General features: G+C 35.2%; 1 protein-coding gene across 1 annotated transcript in view; it reads right to left on the minus strand.

Moving 5' to 3' along the window:
* The window catches only part of TIC40 (hydroxyproline-rich glycoprotein family protein), a 156,197-nt gene that overhangs the window by 103,779 nt on the left and 28,502 nt on the right, over positions 1-23,916 (minus strand). The window contains exon 5 of the mRNA XM_089821947.1: positions 13,124-13,403. Coding sequence (XP_089678073.1) covers positions 13,124-13,403 — 280 coding nt within the window. The remainder of the gene's footprint in view (positions 1-13,123; positions 13,404-23,916) is intronic.

Below are 23,916 nucleotides of genomic sequence, written 5' to 3' on the forward strand. Positions count from 1 at the left end.
AGTATATCCTCGATGCTTTGTATCCATTGGTAATAACAACTTCATTACCATTTCTTCATATGTAAACTGATCGCTGCTTAGTCTTTGTGCCTTTTATATCATGGTTTGTTCTTGACGTTAGACATATTTTTGAGTTCCGTTCCTTATAAGTAGCAATCCATTTTAGGAGAATTATGCGATGTCTTTACATCTGATAAATTTTTAATATTCATGGTGATCATAATCTGACTAGGATGGAATCGCTATTTTTATGATGTGTTTACATCGCTCAATTTATCACTGGTAATTAATCAGTTCTTCCTTGTTGTTTCTATTATATTTCAATCATATCAAAAAAGATGTGGCTTCAAAGGTTTTAATCACCGTATGAGATAGCACATGATGTGTCATTCTATTTTGAATCCCCGTCTTTGACTTCCATTCATCACTGCTCACTTTGATGTGTGTAAATTGCTGCTGCTAATGTGTCACCCCTGTAGATAGGCTTTGTGAATGTGCAGCCTTCCTTTTGTAAGTCGTCTGGCATATATTTAAGCCCAGTTTTATATGATGTTCACTCCTCCAATATCAGCATTTGCGCCTCTTCTGGTAGTGCACCCTGGATGAAAGACCCATACACGAGAATATGTGCGCACAATTGAACTTGTTGTGAATCTGTGAATGGTTGTTGGAGTGTTACTGTTGCATTTAAATCTGGCAAAGTTGATGTCTGCAGAGTGCTAGATGACATGGATTGTGAGCTCTATGACAATGGATTCGCCTGGAATTTGTACATCCACAGTCTTAAGGGTCGGTCTCTCATCATCTTTAGATGTGTATCCCTCCTGAAAGAGAATATCTACATCAAGGCCCAACTAAGCAACACAAGTAGCATCTCCAAGTTGTATATTAAACATCCTCAAAGCAATGCTGAAATATATTACTGCGCCAATAATAACAAATTGTTCCTGAATCACTCATTCCATCCCAACTGCATGACCCAGTCTACTTCAGCCTTTATTTCTAGTTTTGGTCCTCATAGCATGAAGATGGAGGCTACATCAAAGTTTCAGCAGTATTGGAGCTGAGAATTGAATTACTATTCTAGAAAAATTTCGACAATATGCACAAATACAAGATCATCAATTTTGAAGATACTCTGCATCCACTTCTCTAGTTTTTGAATCCTGGTACTTGCTTAACTATCTATACCATATATGTATTTTCTTCTGTTGTTTGTTGACATGGATGTGCTGTATGTAACACAGAATATTATTGAAAACATTACAACAGCTGAGAATATTACTAATCTTGTATAAACCCACAAAAGATAGTTTTGAAGATCAGGGCAATCTTCTCTGGATATGAAGCTGATTGTATCTCTCATAAAAGTACAGTCCTCCAGATTTACAAGATATGCAGTATAATGGTATAAGCCATAACTGATATTTACTGCTGTTACCAGCTGACCATAAATTTTTGGTATTATTTATTCAGTAACTTCATGAGAAGATGAAGGTTTAGTTCTGAATAAGTTGGCATAACCCTTTTAGTAATTCCCTTCGTTAAACTTGGCATTCATGGAGCTGATAAATTCCACAAACTCTTGACAGGTGTCTGCCTTGTGTAACTATTTGCATAATTCTGATTGAATACTCACACCGTCAATCTTGATGGACTGTTGAAATTTGTCCATATTTTCTCCTCCAATCAGCTAATAGCCTAATACAACAACAATTATATAACAATGATTATAATCTACTTATGAAATTCTCGTAAAGTCTTCATATATCTGCTCAAGAATGGTTGATAATATTCCCGTCTTGCATTGTACTTATTGACACTAATGACAATACCTCCTCAAGTTTCCAACATTAATTCTCAAATGGAAACCCTTAATTCACAAAAGTTTGGGCTCCATCACAGTGGTTAAAGGCAGAAGGGCAAAATGTGGCCATGATCTTACTCGACTTTGGAAAGGCATATGAGAGGATTGAATGGCCATTCATTATTGGCATGCTCAAAGCTTTTGGGTTTCCACCATACTTCTGTAAATGTATTGAAATCTTTCTTAAAGATTCTTCTACAGTGATTGATGTGAATGGGAAGCTTTCTGATCCTATTTTCCTTCAAAGATCTATAAGGCAAGGGTGTCCCATTGCCCCCTCCCTTTTTGTGGTTGTTTTCAATGCTTTGTTTATATTCTCATAGGCAAGTTGTTTGGTATCCCTATCAAAGGCATTCCTCTCCCTAACTCAGAAGAACTGATTAATACTCAATTTGCCGATGACACTGCTCTGAAAAAAAAATTCCAAGACCCTTGACAGGCTTAATGTCTTTTGCATGGCTTCTAGAGCTAAAGTAGCCCCACAGAAGTCTTTAGTTCTTGATTGGTCAGATTTGTGTCCTAATTGGTTGACAAATATGGGTTGGAACTAGGCTGGTCCTAGACCTACTGTAAGGTACCTTGGTAATCCCTTTGCCATTGAGCCATCTATTTCTGACATGTGGGATTGGGTCTATAGTAAGATTAACACGATATATATCAAATGGCAAACTCATTCCCTCTCTCATGATGGAAGAGTTCAGGTTGTGCAGAAAGCGTTTTCCTCTCATCATCTTTATTTTGCCTCCACTTGGTTGTTTGCTAAGTATCAAAATAATATGCTTGAAAAGATTCTAAGAGACTTTCTTTGGTCAGATGGCATGGATTCTAAGAAAAGACACTGTGCAAAATGGGAGTGGTGTTGTTTATCTAGAAGGCTTGCGGGTCTCGGGTTAAAAGACATTAAAACCCATGGGTTAGCTCTTGCATCTAAATGGATTTATAAAGCTTTATTTGGACATGAACCTTGGAAGGTTCTTGTGAGGAATAACATTGAAAGATCTGTAATCAGGAAGGGAAAACAGTGGTCAAACATCCCACTGTGGGATATCATTATGGGGGATTTCAAAAAACTTTGGATCTATGGTGTTCTATTCCTTTTGGAATGCATGGTCTCAAGTGAGGGATTTTATCTCTTTTAGGGGTGTTGCTGGTGGTCCACCAAAATATGTTGTTGTTGACAGATCCATCTAGTGGGGGCTATACCTTAATAACAAGCCTTTGGCTTTAACAGAAATCTGCTCTGCCAAAAAATGGAACAAAAAAGGTATCTCTGTTGTTAGTGATCTGCTTGTCAACAATAAGTTAGGGTCGTGGGATGAGATTTCTACCATATTTGGTATCCCCATTTCTGAGAAGAAAACATATACTCTATTATCCAAAGTGATTAACAGTGAAAGAATTGGTAAGGTCATGAACAGTGATTCATATGGCAGATTTGTAAAATGGACTGATGGTATTCTTCTTAAAGATGCTTCTACCAAACAGATCTATAGTTTGCTTAAGAATGATCACTCTATTCTCACATGAGTGTCCCAGTGCTGGGGGTTAGATTGTCCTTTCTCAAACTGGCAGTTCTTTTTTAATTATTTTTGCAAAGGTCCTTGTGAGCAAAAACAAATTCATTTTAAATGGCTTCTTCTGATTAAAAAACTTGTTATTGGCTCTGTGGTTTCCTCCATCAATGTTGAAGCTGTTATTTGTGATATATGTCATAAGCCTGAGAACTTTGACCATTTTTTTTTTTATTGCATTTTTGCCAAGAATGTACGGTCTATTTTTCTCAGTCTTTCTATTGAGTGGAATGAGAAGCCTGGATTGTCTTGGAGTGAGATTCTTGCTGGTTATGTTGAGTCTTTTGATTCTTATCAGAATAGATTTTGATTTGTGCTAAATCGTGAAAATCTATGGCTTCTTTGGAAAGACAGGAAGAAAGAGATATTTCAAAATGTTAGAAGATGTCCTACTGATTTTAATCTTAAACTCATCCATTTTTACATAATGTCACAGGTCTTTATTTGCTTGGATATCCCCAAAAGCAGGTTCATGAAGCTGATGTATGATGGAGCTTTGCTGATCCACAAAGATGAAGTGAAAACCTCCCTATATATTGACAATTATCAAAGTTTTCTCACTCAATCAGAGATTCATGATCTCAACAATCTCATGGAAAACTGCCATTTGGACTCAATTAATAACAGAAGGACACAGCCATCATGACAAGGATAACCTTGGAAGGAGGAGCAGCCCAAGTGGTGCATTATATAATGTATCTTCTGCAAGTTTCTCAGCACCCACCTATCAACAAGGATGCTGGCACAAGGTACCTTAATACATGCAGTTTTTTATGGAGGATATTTGATTTTTCGTATTGTAAAATCTTAATGTATAAGAAACTCGTGCTAGTTTCAGCAGACAGTAGCATGACTCAAAGCTATGATAGTTTATAGGCCACCTCCCCCAATTTTGTAATTATTAATATTTATGGGGATTAGTTTTTTTTTCTTATCGTACTATCTGAATACTCTTTTATGTTCCTGTTGGTAAAACTATTTTAATACAAAGAGAATTATATATGTATACGGAGAATATATTTTAAGCATATATTATATATGCATATAAACATGTTTAAATAATGCAATCATAATTATGTTATGCAGTAATACAAGAGGTGTTAATAGCTATTGTAGCTTATTCCTTATTGTCTCCCTGTAGTCCTGATAATTGATAGATGGTGTTGTGTAGAGAAAGGCAGAGTAAGTCTAGAGAATGTATTGATAGCAAGCGCCCTATGACAGGTAAATCCACACTCTCCCTAGGGTTGACTTGAGGGGAGAAGTAAGGAATTGAGACTTAAACATGTTATTTGCAAAATGTATTGTAAACTTGGATGCTTATTCACAAGCATTACATCCAGCATATATTTACGATATAATGATAATAATATTTACTAAGTCAATTCTTTAACCACTCATTAATACAACCAAGCGGATACTGGTTTAGCACAAGGGAAGGAGTAATTCAATTACTTTCCAGCAGAGTCCCTATACAAGTGAGAACCACGTGAGAGCCTCAAGTTGATGTTTCTGTGCTCAAGCAGCAATAATTCTACCATCCACCTTAGGGTTAGTGATTAGGAGAGGATTACGCAATTGAGGGCTAAATATGTATTATAAGTCAATGATTGTTTCTAGATATGATGATGATGGGTTGTTGGAATTCTCTTAGTTTGAAGCAAACATAATCCAAACCCTAATTGGATTTTTAAGAGAAAAACTAAGAGCCTGTTAGCCGTCACTACAATTTCATGAAGACCACTTGTGCTTGTTTGCTTTTCAATTCATGGGAGCAGCCATGATGGAGCCACCCACTAAGAGTAGCCATGGTGGACATTATAACTCCAAAGTAATCGTGAACGATTCCAACCTAGCTAAGAGGGAGTGTTAATGCTATTGTAGCTAGGGTCGGATTCCATCAGGCCTCCATAGTTAATATAAAGGTTGTAACAATATAATTATTGTGATACAGTAATTATATTGATTATCGTGATTTATATTATAATTATTATATTATTGTGAGATAATATAATTCTATTATAATTAAATAATAATCATACTATATAATTATTATATTTTTATAATATTTTTATATTCTTATATAATAATATAATTACTATTATATTATATTGGGGGATCCAACTTTATTTAATTAATTGGGAGCCCAAAATTTGGAAGGATGGTGTCCCTTTGGGAATCCCACTTGATTGGTATAAAGAAAGACTCTTGAAGAAAAGGTAAAATATACAATTTGCTTTATCAAGCAAATGCACTACTTGGGGGAGACAATCGTGGATTGACTATGGTTGGAAGGGAAAATCATTGCCCATGGTAAACGAGTGCGAAAACTCAACAGGATCATCTATTGTTGCGATCTTCAAGATACGTTCTAGACATCATAGTTAATCTATGTCTAGGTTCACTTTTCATTTGGATACTTCATACGAGAAATGTTTTGGATTCTTGTTTACTTTTTATTGTTCTTCACTATTTCAATAGTCAGTCATGTTTTCCAATCTCATGAATTTATTTCCTGATTGGCAAAGCTTTGTAGCTCATATCTCGATGTTCCTAGATCTTTGGCTGACATCTCTTTCAGATCGTTCTCATGTTCTATTGAAAGCAAAGAGATTCTTATGATTTGGGTCCTGACCTATATTCATTGTATTTAATTTTCTTGTTCTTGGAAAATGTGATTGTTTAGGTCAATTTAATTGCTGTGAAGGCTCTATATATTTGCACATTTGATCTTTATTTAAGCAAGAATGAGAAAGAGTTGTAACAATAACCTTTGGAGGTTAACTCTAGGGTTTAGTTTGAGACTTTTGATGTAACCTGGCATGCATGATGAACGCATGTAAGTTGTATATGACAAGCCAATATTGACGTAAATTTGTGAAAATGTGAATATGTGAATAATGCGAATATGAGATTTTGTATGTTTTCAATTCGTCACTGAGTCATATTCATGATCTTGTGTTATTGAGTTCCCTTGTTGACTCATACTACATGGTTGGACTATCTCCTTTGGGGAAACTCCAGCCATGATAATGTTATTAGTTGTTGTTCTAATGCTGATATTTGGAAGATTGTAACTATTGATGTAAGGTTTATGCCACTACAACATCCAAATCGAATACTTAATTAACAGAATCTCCAACTCTCTCTTGAATAAGGATGTTCATATGCTAAACGATGGATATTGATTCTGCATTCAAACGAGACAACCCCAAGGTTCCTTCTTATTGTAGACTTTCACTCACTCATAATGATACCATATATAGGTTATCACAAATGGACTTAAATTCTCTGTCAATGGATATCAACCACTTCAAGTTTCCCAACCAAAAAAGCGGCAAAAGGAAAAGGGTTTAGGAAACTATTCTACTCATAAAATTCAAGAAATTGTGAATGTATTTGTGACTCTACTAGACCTAGTTTAGCCATCAACATTAAAAAACCTAGTGTGATCTCCTAAAGTGGATGTAAGATGTTCAAGCTATCACCATTCTATTAGCACCATCCATCGACGCATATCAATGTGCAAGCAATAGTCAGTGTCAAGCTTAGGAATATGTCATTTGACCATGCAAAATGAACCTACACTCAACAAGAAGCTATTGGTTGGTCCAAGCAAGTTCACCAAAGATGCATCCAAAATATCTTTCTTTCATATATACTATTTCTAAACCAACATGAAATTAAATCCTAATCTAAGTGAGGAAATGTAAAAACCATGCAATCCTCCAAAGCAACACAAGTAATCCACCATTAAGACCAACAATGAATTAGCAATTACTTTGATAGAATTATGCCAACAATTTCAACAAGTATCTCCCTTTACAAGTGATAGGAGTGGGGTTTACATAGGTGCCCCAATTACAATGAATGGCCAAAATTGGTTTAAATCCAATAGCTCTGATTTACTCAAGGAAGTTCCTAATCAGGGTTGCTTCAATCATTAAATACACACCCAATGATACTGAGGTACCGCCCTCTGGGCCAACGAGAAAATTACACTAAATATTCCCTTGAAGATGAACCAATGAGAAAATATGGTCCACATGTCCATTTGTGAATGATTATGATTCGATGATCTTGGAGATGTCAACTTGGAGCACTTTGATTACTTGAATGATGATTGAACACCACCTCAACTTGCTCATATTTGATCCTTGCTTCATTTTTGCCTCTTCATCCTCTTTCTTTTGGAAATTCTCTCATTGAACTAATCCTTTAAATTGTTTTAGATATCTCACTTTTCTTGTTGTGATGGGCTTGCTTTGTTGATCGTGGACTTGTTAAACTTCATTTAATCCTTCGTCATTTGTAGACTTGTTCCTTCTTCGATTTGATATTCCCACAATGCATGGATCACTTCAAAACCCCCTCGATGCAAATCCTTTCTTTTGAATATGAACCTTCTCTTATGCCCCTCTTTGAATCTACTAGGTAGTCTTCTTGATGTTCAAACCTTTCCTTCACCCTGCTAGGGAAACTCCTTTTGCTCTTTCACGATCACTCTGTTGCAGTCACCTCTGCAAAAGGGGGAAAAAAACTTATATCAAAACTTGCGAATAATGAAATGCAAATTGAATTACTTAAGATAGTCCTTAAGATAAGCAGTCCCCACTTTGGAAATTATCAACAAAATTCCAATTATTTTCTTTTATGTTACATGGTGGCAGTTTGCTTGTCATTAGGATTGATTAATTTTACGCTCGTTGCTTAATCCTTTCTTTAATTCTTGCTCATCCTCTTGGTTGAAAATTAATAAGGATAAGGATTAAATGAAGTTCCTATAAAATGTCCTTGTTTTGCATACATTTCTCATCTAGTGGAAAATCAATTTGGATAGGAACAACTTCAAGCCTCTATATAAAATACCCTTACATTGTCCTTCATTTTGTTACTGATTTGAGGCTTTATGTCTTAGAGAATCAAGGCTCTAAGTTTGCAAATGAATTCTTAAAATGAAGACACAAGTTCCTCATTCAACAAGTCAACTTTATTACCTTTGTCTCCATGGACATTTGAAACCTCCCATAACTCATTTTGGACAACCTGCTCTTGGATCATGGGTGAAATTTCACCAAGGATTTATTGTTCTTCAAATTTGATGATCTCATAGTTCTTCAAGCGGTTCCAAAGATTGATCTATGCTTGCTACCATCTCTTCAATTGATAGACATTATTGGTTCCTTGATTGTTTCAGCACCTCCCTCTTGTGATGTGATGCATGAGAGTTCATCTTCTACTTGATTGTTTTGGGCATTAAGTTCGGCCATGTCATCTTCTTGCAAGTTATTTTCTTCATCTGAAGATGCAATATACTCATATTTTGGTTTCCAACTTATTACCTTTCTTTGATGCCAAACTCATTCATTCAAGACACACACTCCAAATTTTGTCTGTATGTGATTGCTCAAGGCTGTATCATGTAATGTCCCTTTTGGGGACGTTAAAAGTCAATTAAATAATTAAATTTCAAGTTGTCAAATTATATAAAATTGAAATAACAACTTAGTTTAATTATTTAATAAAGTATAAAAAAGACTGTTATGGAGCCTGTTGGGAAAATAAAGAGACAAAAAAAGAATATGAAGAAATAGCCAGAAGGGAAAACAAGGTCACAGGGTTGTCCTTAAAAGGACATTGAGATGCTCATTCTGATTATGCTTGGTTTTATGTTTGTTTTTCTCTCTTGGAGAATTTGGAGAAGTCTTCACTTTCAGCAAGGTTGAGGATGGGAACCCTCAAGCTTGGAGACAGTGGATGAAACTCCATTGTCTGTTGGAAATATCAATCAGGTGTCTCACTTTGTGCTTCAAATTCATAATTTGGTTATCCAATCTGACTGCAAGTTTTGTGGCTACGATTGGATATTTTGTTGTTGCTCAACTAAATATTTGAAGGCAATATTCGTATTTCATTTAGAATCTCTATTTCAGTTTGATATTTTATATGATTTTCAATTTTTATACATTTGATGAAAAATCGGTTGAATACAAATTGTTCTTTGAATTTCTGTGAAATATTTGGTAAATTTTGGAAATAATATCCTAGGGGTATATTTTACTAGTATCGGGCTGGTTTTCTTGCCAGCCTATGAGATTTCATGAGTAACAAAAATTAAGGTATTTAAAGTTGTGCCTACAATACCATCTGTCATAACTTGAACTGGCGGCTGTCAGAGAAATTGTGAAGTGGTGAAGATTTAATCAAAATATGGGAAAAAATATATATCTCTAAAAAGGTTGCCACTGCTGCCGATTAATATGAGGCCATTTTATGACAGGTCCTGAATTTATTAGGAGAAAGAGATTTTTGTAGACTTAAGAGCACAGTCACAGATATTGTTACTGCTTGTGCATTAAGTTTGCTTGTTATCGGGACATTGATGAATTTATATATTTTGGCTTCCGTATTACATTAATTCTAGAAATATCTGAGTGAATGTTTGGTTAAAGTTGAATGTTTATATTATTGGCCGCCTTTGTTTTATCTAATGGAGAAATAATATTTTGCATGGTGGTAGTTTGGATTGAAATACATTTGCGAGTATAAGGTTTAAATTTATTTATCTACCGCTTCTCTGATATGGGGGACCTTGAATGGATTATTGGTTATTCGAGCATTGTCAAACATTGCCAAAAATCAATAATATTTCTGGAGTTGGGGAAGCCATAAGTTTGTTATTGTTGGCTTCATATAAATTCTAGAGACAAATTAATATAGTGGGCAAATATTTCTAAACTTTGGGCCACCCAAAGTCGCTTGAATTTAATACCACTTTTTTATTGGTCCTAGCTGATTCTTCAATGGGCAAATGAAGTGTAACGCTGTGGAATAATATATACTGTAATGCTGTGGAATAATATATACCGAATGATTATATTTTGACGACTATTGTTAAAAAAGACATTGGATGCAAATTTATATATTTGGAAGGGCATTCAGTTTAAAGTGAAGCTTGTGCTATCGGGAAAACTGTTGTGACAATACAGGTATTCATCTTGTAATAGGGCAAGCGACATTACAGAGGAAGAGCCATGTGTTCTCAGAAGTAATTGCCAGTGAAAAGGCAAGGTCTGAAAAAACAGGGGAGGACCGTCAAACAATAATTTTTCATTCATTGCTGGATATTATAGGCAATAATATTCATCTACTTAGCATAGAAAAAAAAAATCCTCAGTCCAGTTTTCGGGAGAAAATTAAGGTGAAACAAATTAAGTTTTTGGGAAAACATTATACCTACTCTCTTTAAAAAGTAGTTTGAAGGTTGCTGGGAAAGAGCAAGTTTATCCCTTGAGCTAACTCTGCTATTGTGACTGTTATTCAAGGGAATTGAAGGTCTTTCAGTTGTTCTCGAATCGCAGGCAAGCTGATACTAGATGATTGATGCCCATTATCTCTTGTGTGGCTTTCTACATCCAGTGGATATTATTCTCTTTCTGTTCAAGATGGTCTTTCACAGGGGATTCATTATAAGCTGCTGTTGAGAGTTCATCCTTGCTTGAGAGTCAAGTATTGCAATTCATACAATTAACTTCCAGGATTTTGCTGTTGTTTTGATACTCAGCATACCTGTTGAGACTTGAGATCTTCCGGGTCTGAGATAACTGTGTTAGGTCATAGACTGTTAACTTATCTTTGGTTGCAAGAGGTTAAAAAAAATTATTTTTCTGCATATAAACTAAAAGCATGTAATGACTGGGTTGATCATTTCAATTTAAAATATGGTGTTGCTCTGAAGTTGAACCCTGTTTTCTAGTTCTATTGATATTGCATTTCAGGAAGATATTTCTAGATTTGGTTTTTCATTTCCTGTATTATGCTGGTATGAAAATTCATCAGCAAACAATTAGAACGGACTTTGCATACAAACTGTCTGTTGGAATGTCAGAGATCCGAAACTGAAATTTGTTACAGAACTAGTAAGGGATTTAAGATAACATCAGATGACAGATTGTCATGTGTACTTAGTGAGCTATGCAGAAAACTCGATATGGAATCAGAATAAAGGAACAAAAATCTCATCAATTTGAACCAATTAGAGGGATGTTTGACAATTGTAGATCAATCAACACAAATGGTTTAAGGCATTCAGATCGTTGGTTACTACTTGATTGATGGAGATCATAAGAATCTTGGCACCTCAAGAACCTTATAAAGATAACATAATGAAGGAGGTATTAAAACTAATCATTGATAGCTTCCGATATACTGGGGACATCAGAGGTCATTTTTCTAGAAGAATTGTCATACTAAAAGTATTTGTAAAAATCAGATTGAGTAATATTATGCTTGACTTGGGACTGTATGACTTTAATACACACCGTGTTCCAATATTTCTTGGTCAGAATCAAGGAATAACACAATGCAGATGTTATTGCAACCATGAAGACAATTATGATTATGACAATTAAGGAGAGTAATGCTCATTTCCAGGCACTTCAACACATGTTGTTAGAACAAAAAAAATTTACAACTTCTTATGAGTTGGTCAACAGTGTACTCAAATAATGTGAGTGAAAAAATTGAAAATTTTAAAAAACAATGTGCCAAAGAAGAACTGATTTCATTGGGATTACAGGCTACGGAATCTTCCCAAAAGAGTAGGAATTAAATGAGGGAGCATATATGTTTCCCATGTCAAGACACTTGAACACCTAGCCACAATTGTGGAGTTGGTAGAGAAGATATGACAGCCAAAGAGGTTCTAACCAGTAATGAAGAAGATATGAATTTCACAGTTCCGTTTCAACAGAATAACATAAATGCTTGCAAGGAGAAAGATTCAGCTGTTTCTATAAATAAAAAATATACAAATCTGTATATTGGTGACTTAGAAGTTGTTATTGAAAAACATTTTGATTAGGATGACCTTACTCAAGGAGAGGACATGTTGGAGCCCGAGATGTTCCCAATGAAGTTTATGAATCTTGACATGATAAGCATTTGCTTGAAAATGATGACATATCAGCATTCTTGACTTTGCATGCAGAACAATCAAACAAGGAGTTTTGAGGCCTATGATTACATTGACAACACCCTTGAAATATATGATTCATGCATTCTTAATAACAGTGCATCACTTATGCATGATAGTGATTTGGAGGACCAATCAAAGAACACATTTAGAAATGATGGTGTCGAGACACATACTTTGAAGGATCAGCTTAAGATTACTAATGATATGGTTGTTGCAGCTTTAACATCATGCACAAGATCAATGAAGATCTCTACAGGAAGGCCAAGATGGAAAAGAGACATAGGAGTATAGAGAGTGATTCTATGTTGCATGGATAGACATCACAATGATTAAAATGTCTCAAATTCACATATTTAATATTTTTTGGGAAAGGATAATAACTGGAACAACCATCCCTATCCTAAACAAGTCATTCTCTTCAAAATATTGAACAATTCAATAATCTATGGAAATGAGAAAATATATTAAAGACCTAAACAAAAAAAATAGATATGATGCTATATAAGAAACAAAAGTACTTGTCCGTCCAGCCACTCTTTAATATGTTGGAAAGTTTAAACAATTTAATTTTGTTATCATATAGTTCTACTGTCTAAGACTCTAAGCATTCTAAATATAACAAGGGCTTCATATGTATTTAAGGTTGATTTTTAATGAAGCTGGTCATAGAAGAGAAACAATCAAGTCATCCAATAAAACAGAACTCACCAGGCTTCTTGGGCTCTGCTTTTATTTCAGCTGCTCCAATTTTGTCTTCAACTACTCCTGATTTTTCTTCAGCTGCTCCATTGACCTGTGTAGATTGGGTAGTTACTTCACTTGCAGGCACATCAACTGTCTGTCCTGATGGAAAACGAGTTTCAGGAGGAACTGGAAATGGTGGAATGGGGAATCCAGATCCTGCAGGCATAGCCATACCACCAAACTGACTTCCACCTGGTGTTCTCTGTCCCGTAATGTTTTTAAAAAATTGCTGCATTGCATATCTCTGAATAACATACATAACATTAATATTTAGGAATGAAGAATCAAATTAACAAACATATAATATCCAGGATTTCTGAAACAGGAAAGTTAATTTAAAAATTCTTAAACTTCTGATCAAATGTGTCTACAGTAATGAAACCTCAAAAAAAAATTATTACTTGAGATATCCTCACTTTATGAACCAGATTCTATCATACAGAACAAGTTCTAGTAAAAAGTAATAGCACTAACAAATTGTGATTTCCTCTTTATATATAACTTGTAAAGCACATAAACTAATTGACAATAATACCCAGAAATTATATATTTCGTCACACTGTTTATCATGAGGATAAATATTAATAATTGGATCCATATCCTGCTATAAGCTGTCCAAGGCAAGCGATATGAAGTTGCAATCCAAAAAAAACGCCTATACTAAGATCAAATAATTTAGCAGTCCAAGGGGACCAATACTGAAATTGCAATCCAAAAAAAGCCTAAACTAAGATCAGAAAAAACAATATGCTGACCAAAGGGAATTACTAAATAGCCTAAATAATAGGTATCACCACTTACTTAAACATAATGCTCATAAAGCCATGTTAACTATGCTTTTTGACTGTTTAAACAATGTATTTCCCTGTATTTTAAGCATGCTGCTTATGCAACAAGTCAAGCCATCAGGTTTGTAAAAATTCAGGAAAACTCAGCTTTGAAACACTTGTAAGTAAACTGTGCAAATACTGGGCAAGTTTGCAAACAATGAACCATCTAAGATCAATACAATATGACGAACTGCTTTCAACAGGTGGCAGTTCCACTGCAAAAAAGTTTTGGACTGAACCCAACAATGAACTATGGATATCTTCTGTATTGTTGCCAATATCAGTTTTCAAACTGTGGATGCAGAAAAGACAAAGTAGTTAAGTCCTTTGGGAGTCTAAATTCTGCAAATTCTTGAAATATAGTTTATTTCAATAAATGAAAAAAAGTATGCCTAAGAGTTATACCTGGTCAATTCTTATGCCAATGAAAATCATGAAATATGCCAATGAAAATCATGAAACATGTCGTCATATTATTAGACAATTTCCACAAATGTATTCTGCCAAATTAAAATGACAATTACTGCATATATGTACATCAAGAAATCAAAAAACCCACCAATTCACTCCTGGTGTTGGTTAGTGGATCTGGCATAGAACTCCAAGAAGATACTAGACAAAGATTGCCCAAAAATTATATATTTTGTCATGCTGTTTATGTGCCCAGTGTTTAGGCTCTAAGGTAAACCACCCAACAGAAGGCTGTCTATTGAAAGGCACCTGTAGCAACTTCTGCCACATCCAGAAATCATGACAGAGGTTGGCAAGACAAGCTAGATGAAAGCGTTTCAAACCACTTTTAAGAGACACCAACCAAAGGTATTAAGAATAAGATTTGCATACATTATAACTTAACGGTCAATATTGTATTTTGAGGTAGATTAGATTTGTTTCTAATTTAGCCTTCAGTGTTCGATTGTTTCTTTAGGAAACAGCAACAATGTTATTGCCTATATATGTACATTTTCTTCTTTTAACATAATCAAGCAATTACCATTGTAACATGGTATCATAGCAAGAGAATTTTTTTTTTTTTTTAAATTGTAATTCTAAAAAAATTCTCATCTAATATTTCCAGTGAAGATTTTTTCTGAAGTTTGTTTCTGCAAATTCAAGGGCTTAGTAACCCATTTTTCAATTCTTTGTGTGTTCAAACGGTTACCTCTACAAGGATCCCAATGGCATTTTTTTAAGACCATCTGTATTTTTCAAAGCATGTCACTTCTTGTTCAAGCTGCGTTCCCAGAGCTCATAAGGTATTGCTTTTTGTGGGCCTATGTCTTATTCATAGGTGCAACTCAAGACTCCTGAGGTATTTTAGCAACTGGTTTCTGCATTATTTACAAACTGCGTTTTTCTCTTGTTGCATGGTTGCGCCTCTGATAGGGTCACTGTGCTTTCACTGGCAAGATATCGTGTCCAGTGATGCCTTATTTAGTTTGGTTTTAGCCCAAGCAACCTCATTTGGAGTCATCTTTCCTGGTTAGCGACCATCATGCAAATCTGTGAAATTTGCTTCTCTGCACATGATTTTCCGAGACTCATTTTCTGTGTGTGTTCTTTTTTGTGGTCATGTGGTTTAAATTTGTGGGATTTTACAACCAGTATTTGCAAGAGCCGCATATCTAGACACCAGGCTACACAGATTTTACAGTTCTATTCGCATTTCTTTCAGATTTTCTGGATTTATGTTTGTTGGTTTGGCTGCTATTGTTTTTTTGCGACCTAGGGTTTGCAATACATTTTGCAGATTTTTCAAAAAACAAAATCCCTAATTTTTTGTGTCTTTTTGATCCAGAGTTCTCAACAATCTATCTCAGGATCAATGCCTACATTCTGAATCTGCCTTTGTTTTTTGAGCATTGGGATATCTGCCTCGGGTTTCATGCAGTTAGGGTTTAAACCTCTTATGTTTATCTTACTTTTGTGCCTCAAAAAAGTGTGAAAGATGGCTTCTTTCACCAATATATTGTTCTAAGGCAGTCAAAAGTTCAACTAACATAATTACAACACCTCGAAACAACAGATGATGACCATTTTTAAACATAAGTACCTTGAAATTTGTGAAGTCCATTGTTCTAAGGCAGTCAAAAGTTCAACTAACATAATTACAACACCTCGAAACAACAGATGATGACCATTTTTAAACATAAGTACCTTGAAATTTGTGAAGTCCACTCGTCCTACAATGGAAGGTCCAACTCAGGACAAATTTGATGAGCAAAATCAAGAAATTGTGATGCTCAGTTGGACACCAAAGATCAACTACCTCAGGTACCCTCAAGCAAGATAACCGCTAAATATGGGATTATATGAAGGCCCTACATTAAACATCTGACAAGAGCTGTGCATTTTTTCTGAAGAGCGTGTTTTCCTCAATCATGATGTATGATAGGATGTCCTGCAGAAGCATCTCACAAAAATCAAGGACATTCCTGATCAATTGGAGGCAATTGGCCAAAAAATGTAGGAAGAAGACAAGGTAGTAGTCACTCTAAAAGTCTATAAAGTCTTATAAGAACTTTATTGAGATGCTCAACAATACGTCAACTAATGTTGACTTGGAGTTCCATGATCTTTGCACCAAAAAAGTGCAGCAGCGGTAGCATTTTTAGTTAGTCCTCCAAAGAACAAGCCTTCACAACAATTTCCTCTACACTTTATATCGTTCATAGTCCTCACGAACAATCTCAACTTATTAAATGGACATTTTAGTTACTCTGCACCTTTTCATAACACACCATAATGAATTATTTGTTTTAAATTAAATCATGGCTTTAATCGTACCCTGCCATATCTTATTCTAATCATTATGTTGTGCGATTACTTTGAACAAATCATCCTCAACTACATTGTCATCAGTGTTACATTCCTTATAGATGCATTGGTAGTTGAATCTTTGTTTTGTCAGCAGATTTAGAGACTCATACCGATAACACATTCCTTATATGGCACCATTCCTTTCTATACCAATAATTTATTTCCTCTATCTGAAGTCAAGATATGATCTGTGTGTCTATTAAGCTGCTAATAGAACCTCATTTCAGAGCATCGTAGCCAGTGACTTAGCAAATATAATGCAGCTTTCACCATTCACGTGGACTCCCTTTATTTTTGCCAATAATACCATTCACGTGGAATCACTTATGTAATTTGTTCAATGTAGAGTGCCATAACAAATGGACTCATAATATTTTAATCGGGTCCTTTATATACTGTTGATGTTTTATGTCTTTCAAACCTCCCAACGGCAGCCATCCAACATTGAACTTGCTGGTACTTGATTTGCTGGACAAATTTGATGGTTTTCATGTGTTACAGCAATACTCCTCCAACATAGCAGTGCTTATTCTGGATATGATCTCCATATTGTGCACGATGCTTAGCAACACGTTCAGGCCTGTCAAACTGTTCTGATGCACACAGACCTCCGTCTTTCTTATTTGTCTTGCATGCTAACGATACTCTATTTGACAATAACCATGCCTTGAATATTTTTAGGTAACTCCCGATGATGTTCCTCAGATGGCATCAAATTCTTCTTGTTTGAACACAGTAAACTCGCCCAATGATTCAAAGAATGCTTAAACTGGTTTTTATAACCAAGTTGATTGTGCCCTTCATGCGAAAACTTTGTGTGGTTGTATGAAGAGGAATAGTTGTTTCTAAGGAGCTACAGTCTTACTATTGTAAATGACAATATTTTCATATACTTGTCTTAGTATAAATGAAAAGTAATTCATCTACCCACAAGGTATCTGCCCTTATTGTCTTAGAGGTTTTGTTCAACTGTTTTATAGACATTTGATATTCACCACCTAGGCTTTGTTGTATGCCGTCAACCCATGATTCAAGGATTGATATTTATTTCTCTGAAACTTACTGCCATCTTTGACCATTGTCCTCTGTTTTGTTGCATATTAAAGTTATCATCTCTTTTCATAGCATGGCTGTAGGTAAAATGATATTCTTCATATACAGTCATATAAAGTTATAGTATAGAATCATAGATACTCAGTTCTTTGACTTCTGCTGTAGCTTCTTACTTCCTCCATACTGATGATTTCTGTGTATGCTTTTGATCTGTCTGTGATTTTAATATCATACTTCTACCATAACAAAGTTGGTAGTCACATTCCTTTGTACAGTCCTTTTTACACGTTTTCTCTTTCTATGGATCCTTTTTTACTCAAATCTTTTAAGTAGAAACTTGATACCTCTTTATCACCTTGCTTGAATTCTTGTATATATTTCTTCATATTTGCTTTTATTCAATATTGTTTGTTAAGCATGAAAAGTAATGCATATGTTGTCCATAGTATTAATCACTTTCTTCCATTCATCATTATTTTCATATCCATATGACAGTCACTGACTGGGACTCTCAATGCCATTTATATATTTGTTATTCAACTCATGTCACTGCAATAGTTTATTCTTCTAAACTTCAGTATCTTCCCACACAAGTCCCTGCTCTGATATAGTTTTCCCCTTAATTCTGATTTGGTCATTATGTTTATAATCTATCTTATACATATATTCTTTATGATCTTGTGAACCGCATACTTGAATATTTTCTTTGACATCAATGACAAAATGTCCATCGGGGTGTTTTGTATTTCAGTTGGACAAATTGGAATCAACTGCATGCAAATCTGATGTTTAAATTTCTGTGATATGATCTATGATATTTGGAGAATATATGCTTTTCAGGATATTAAACAAATCCAGTTTTGCAAGATCATTTGAAGAATGCTTTGGCAATTACAAATTTCATGGCTACTTGCAAAGATAGAGAATAGGAGAAATCATGCACCCCATGAAACCCTGACTTGGAATTCATTGAATACAAGGTGGAGGCTACAAGGTGGAGGTTGCATCAACTACACTTATGGAGGAGCTCAATGCCAAAATGCCTAGATTCATTAAAAATGCTATCAAGGAAAAGGATAAAGAAAACATGCTTCTAGAATAAGATTGCTTATGATCCCATGTGGCAGAAATTCCATTTTGGTCTATAGGTAGGTGCTTTATCCTCACTCATTAACATTTAATATTTGTAAGTAATAGTTAGAAAACCCTAATTAGGATTACTTGGAATTATCTGGACTGTTGATCTTGATTTGAGTTATTGGCTGTACTTGAAGCCTCTAAGGCCTGCTCACTCATTTGTAAAAGGAAATTTTTTTGTGAAATTGTTACTAAGATACTACAAAAGGAATTCCGAATTCATTGAAGCACAATAACTACCTGTGTTATTTCAAAGTGTTGCATGGTTTCCTATTTCTGACTTCAATAGAATTTGTTTATGTTAAGTAGTTGAATGAAAGATATTATTGTTGATTCGTTGTGAAACTTGACAATTATACCTTTTGCTACTAGTTGATTGCAAGTCGCTGTGCAAAGTTACATTGGAATCATTGCCAAGAACTTCATTGCTTCATGCTCATTGAGTTGCGTACTTTCTAATTTTAATGTGTACAAGCAATTTGATAATCATTTACACACCCTTAGAAGATAGCATCTTCCTTTGCATAGTTTTTTTTTTGGAAAAGCAAGGATTGGTTAGTTTCACCTCATAATCAATTGTCTCTTGCACTGATGGAGTTAAAAATAAGAGTTAGTTTAGATTTGAAAACCCATATTGTTCTTGCATTTTTTTTCGAACTCCTCATTAGAAGTAGTTGAAGAGCTCACATCACTAAATCATTTGTCATTTGAAAAGTTTTTAAATGTTCATGAATGAATAGTGTAAGTCCCTTTGTGATAACTACCAAATCGCATCATTAAACTTTGTTGTAACCAACAATAAAGATGTCAGTAACCATTGCAAACTTGGAGTTGCTTTACCCCATCATGGAATTTCACATTGTTCAGCATTTGAGGCTTCGTTGCTCAAGCGAGGGCAGAATACTTAATATTATATCCTACACATTGGGGTGGTTACAAAACTCACATCAACAAAGTGTTTTTGGGCCAACCTCTAATATATATTATGCTTTAATGTTTTTGTATATGATTCATTTGGGTCCAACCTGTAATACTTTGATGAACTGTAATGTCCCCTACTTAAAAATACATAATAATAATAAATTTATATGAAAATATGAATTGATTAATTAATTAATATCATAATACATAAATTAGCTAAATTTAATGAAAGGTGAAAAGATATGTAATGAAGAGTGTGACCACCTCAAAACAAGCTATTAAAGAAGGGAGAGTTCATATGCAACCTAGTCTCCAAATGCACAACTTTACTTTGGTAAGATACTTGGTGAGAATATCAGCCATTTGTTCTTTAGTGGTAATGTACCTTGTCCAAAAGAAAAACATCTTCATGGTCCACTCCCTCAAAATCACTATGATCAAAGATCCATTTGGCAGATCTTCTAGTAACTCTCTCTGTTCTGATCACAACATTATTTGTAGGAGTAGTCCCTCATATTCAAATGTTCTTGTTCGATTTCATAGTAACATGAGAGAATGTAATAAACTATCGATTTATCCCCAAGCTTGGTGACACTAATATTCATGATAATGTGGCTTCTAATTGAAGCTCCAAGTACATGCATCAACCCTTTGACCTTCTTGTCCAAGGTTGCCTTTGACTTTTTCTGAATGCAATATCTACTTTTAGACCTCCTCGTCTATGGTTTCCTCCGGTAGATTCTCAAACTGCCTCTTGATTGCTATAGTTTCTTGGTCACTAGAGAAGTCATCTCAATATGATCTTCTCCCTCTGAATCAATCATCAAAAGTTGACTGAGCTGTATTCTCTATCTGCTCCCTCTCTTTCCAAGGTTGCCTCTAACGAAGTGTCAAACTCCCTCTTGTTAAAGAAGAATACTTATGATTCTGATCATAGAAGATATCATGCTCTAATAGCCTCTCTTTATCTAGCATGAACATCAGATGTCATAGGATTGAGTCCAACACAATATATGGTAGCATGCCTAATGTATCATTCTTCTTTTCCTGCAAGATCATCCCTGCACATCTTTGATACAAGTTGTTTTGATGAAGGTCCATATGCATCAAATCTAAAAATGCCTCCATATAAGCATTTGTTAAACAATTTAAGTACAACATTCTTAGATGATTTGAGAGACGCCTTCCTTTTAAGGTTGGTTCAAATAAGAACGTACCATTGGTTATTATTCCCCCCCACAATGTAAAATTCTCACTTATTCCAAACAAGTATGAAAATTGACTCAACCCAGCCGACTATTGACGGCTCTGCTTCTATCTAATGCTTGTCATAGCATCCGCCCTTGCACACTTGTTTCTTTTGTGCATAGAAAAATTGCTTGATTTTAGAGCCTGCTAATTTGTTGTCAAAGAGATCTAATGTTTGCACCATTTTTCATTCCCCCAAGTAATCCAAGGACCTGCCCAATTTTTTTAGTTTATTCATTTTTTATTTTTATTTTTTGGGTGGGGGGTTGATAGATTCAAGTGAAACCAAATATTATGAAGATTGACATCCTCTAATGGAAAGTTTCCTGTAAGTGGTCCATCAGTGGATTTTATTATCAACATCTCCTTGGTCTGCCTCTCAAATGTATCCACCTCTACAGGACGTAGCCAAGGAATTGTTTGATCTCCATTCCGCTAAGGGGATCAAACAAATAGATGTCTACAACCTCTTCACTGCAGAGTTATTTCCTCATCCAATCTTTGCTGCATCTCTACAATTTGCCTCTAGTTATGGAAACTTCAAGGATAATTGAATCCTTGGTCAATTGGCACCTTCATTAAAGTTGAGGAAGGGTTTGGCCCCAAATGGTAATTTGGAATTAATGCCCTGATTGAAATTTCCAGGCCACTGCCTCAAATTGTCCACATCAGTTTCTTTCATTTCTTTTGGCTGCAATATATCAATTATGCAGGACTTTCAGATTGTTTACACAAGTGCAATCAACTCGAACACAAGATTTCTATCTTCCAAGCGAAACTATTAACGATCTGTGGACCCTTAATCTCAAAAGATGAGAAGGTATTCTTGATACAGATTTTGTTTGGACAAATCATGGTATGATAATGGATCACTAATCCCTGGATACACCAAATGGTGGGGGTGCCATTTGAGGCTCTAAGAGTTTAATCATTCCAATTATTGTGGTTGAGGATGCTCGTGATTAGCAGGAGCAATTTTTTTACAGAAGTCCTCACTTTCTCAGATATTCATACCATATCTATCATGTCCCTGCAATAGTAGACCAACAGGATATTTCATATCTGTCTTCTCAATTTTCGTGGAAGTATTCGAGGCATTCCCCATCGATGATATAGGTCAGGTGATATGCAATAATCAAGCAGTGATATGTTTGAAAGTATAACAATTCAGAATAGTGATCTCATTAAGGGTAATTTATCTGAATCAACTCCAAAGCATCATTGCTCAGGCAATATAATACATTCAGTAGTCTCCTTCAACCAGCAGTAAAATTTAAGCCTTTGAACATATTCAGAACTTCATTATTATCTCCAGAATTATAAGTTTTGAATCTGCACACTTAGTATTCATTATGGCATCGATACTAGTATCAATTGCATAAAGTACCAGCAAATGATCTCAATCATACAAGAAAATATAGTCCATCAGTAGACAGCAGTGAGAAATTTCCATCTAAAAATGAAATCATAAATACTATTCTCAATGTTCGCGAATAATAATGAAAACGAAAACATTGTCCATCTAATAATGAAAGCGAAAACAATTTCCGCCAATCCTCAATTTGACCACCTCCGTTTGCCAACCAAATACATGTCGTTTACTTCAACATTAATAACAGCTTTTACTTCTTTTTTTTGCTGGTAGCATTATTTGGTTAGAGTCATACTGATGTATACCAGTGGTAGACCCAATCTCCCCCTTTAAATGCAACGTTAGGCTACGCCCAATCATACAGGTTGATGAATTGTAAACATCAATGAAATTTATGCTCTCACCCACCAGCATAATGAGTTTGTCGGCAGAAGGATCGTACACTTTATATTTTTCTCTACTTGCTCCATTACCAACATATTGAACCACAGGTATGCATTGCAAGCACCTGTTATTTTTGTCAAAAGTATAGAAGAAATTACCATGATGCAAATAGAACATGCTGTTGTTTGCGAGCTATATGATATAAGAATGTTCGCCGACTCTGTAAAAATCTCCACTTCCTTTGAGCACCCATGTTTTAACAAGCTCATCAAGATGCCCATACTAGCTACCAAATTGAAATAGAAATGCAAAAGGGTAAGAAAGATGTATGTTTGGATGTATTATCCGCATGGCAACATACATGGATAGCATCTCGTTACATTCTTTCCAACACGCTCCTCAATCCATACAGACTTCAAGCGCAATAAACTAGAGCCTAGAGGAAATGGTGGTAAAGAATTCAAGGGTAACTCCAACTTAAACGAAGGCAGCAAAGGGATTGAAATGAAGGGACCACCATCAGGATGTTACACTTGTGGTGGGGATCATTATGCCAACAAGTGCCCTAACAAGCCAAATACCAATCAGCCTCCTTGACCCCCATTGCAGTCGCAACAGACCGTTTACCAACTGAGGATTCATGCAGCACTGGACAATCGGCAAGCAGAACAACAATTGGGTCCAATAGAAACTCCGGGTAAGATCTACGGAAAACTCATTTCTATATTAATTGATACAGGGGCAATAGAAAATTGTTTATCCCCAAAGTTATTGAGTAGATCCTAGAACTAGTTTAATGGCGAACCCATGGACTATTGAGTATGAAAACCAATCAAGGACTAGGGTGGAGCATTGCATGTTTGAGACCCAAGTTGACTTTCCAAATTTTTCTACACAGTTGAATCTATATGTAGCACCTCTTGGGTCCTACGACATCATCATGGATATAAATTGGCTTAGTGAACATAAGGCTAAGGTCAATTGCCTTGCCA

Source organism: Cupressus sempervirens, chromosome 3 (assembly GCF_028749045.1).
Source record: "Cupressus sempervirens isolate cs-2001-9-10 chromosome 3, ASM2874904v1, whole genome shotgun sequence".
NCBI lineage: Eukaryota > Viridiplantae > Streptophyta > Pinopsida > Cupressales > Cupressaceae > Cupressus > Cupressus sempervirens.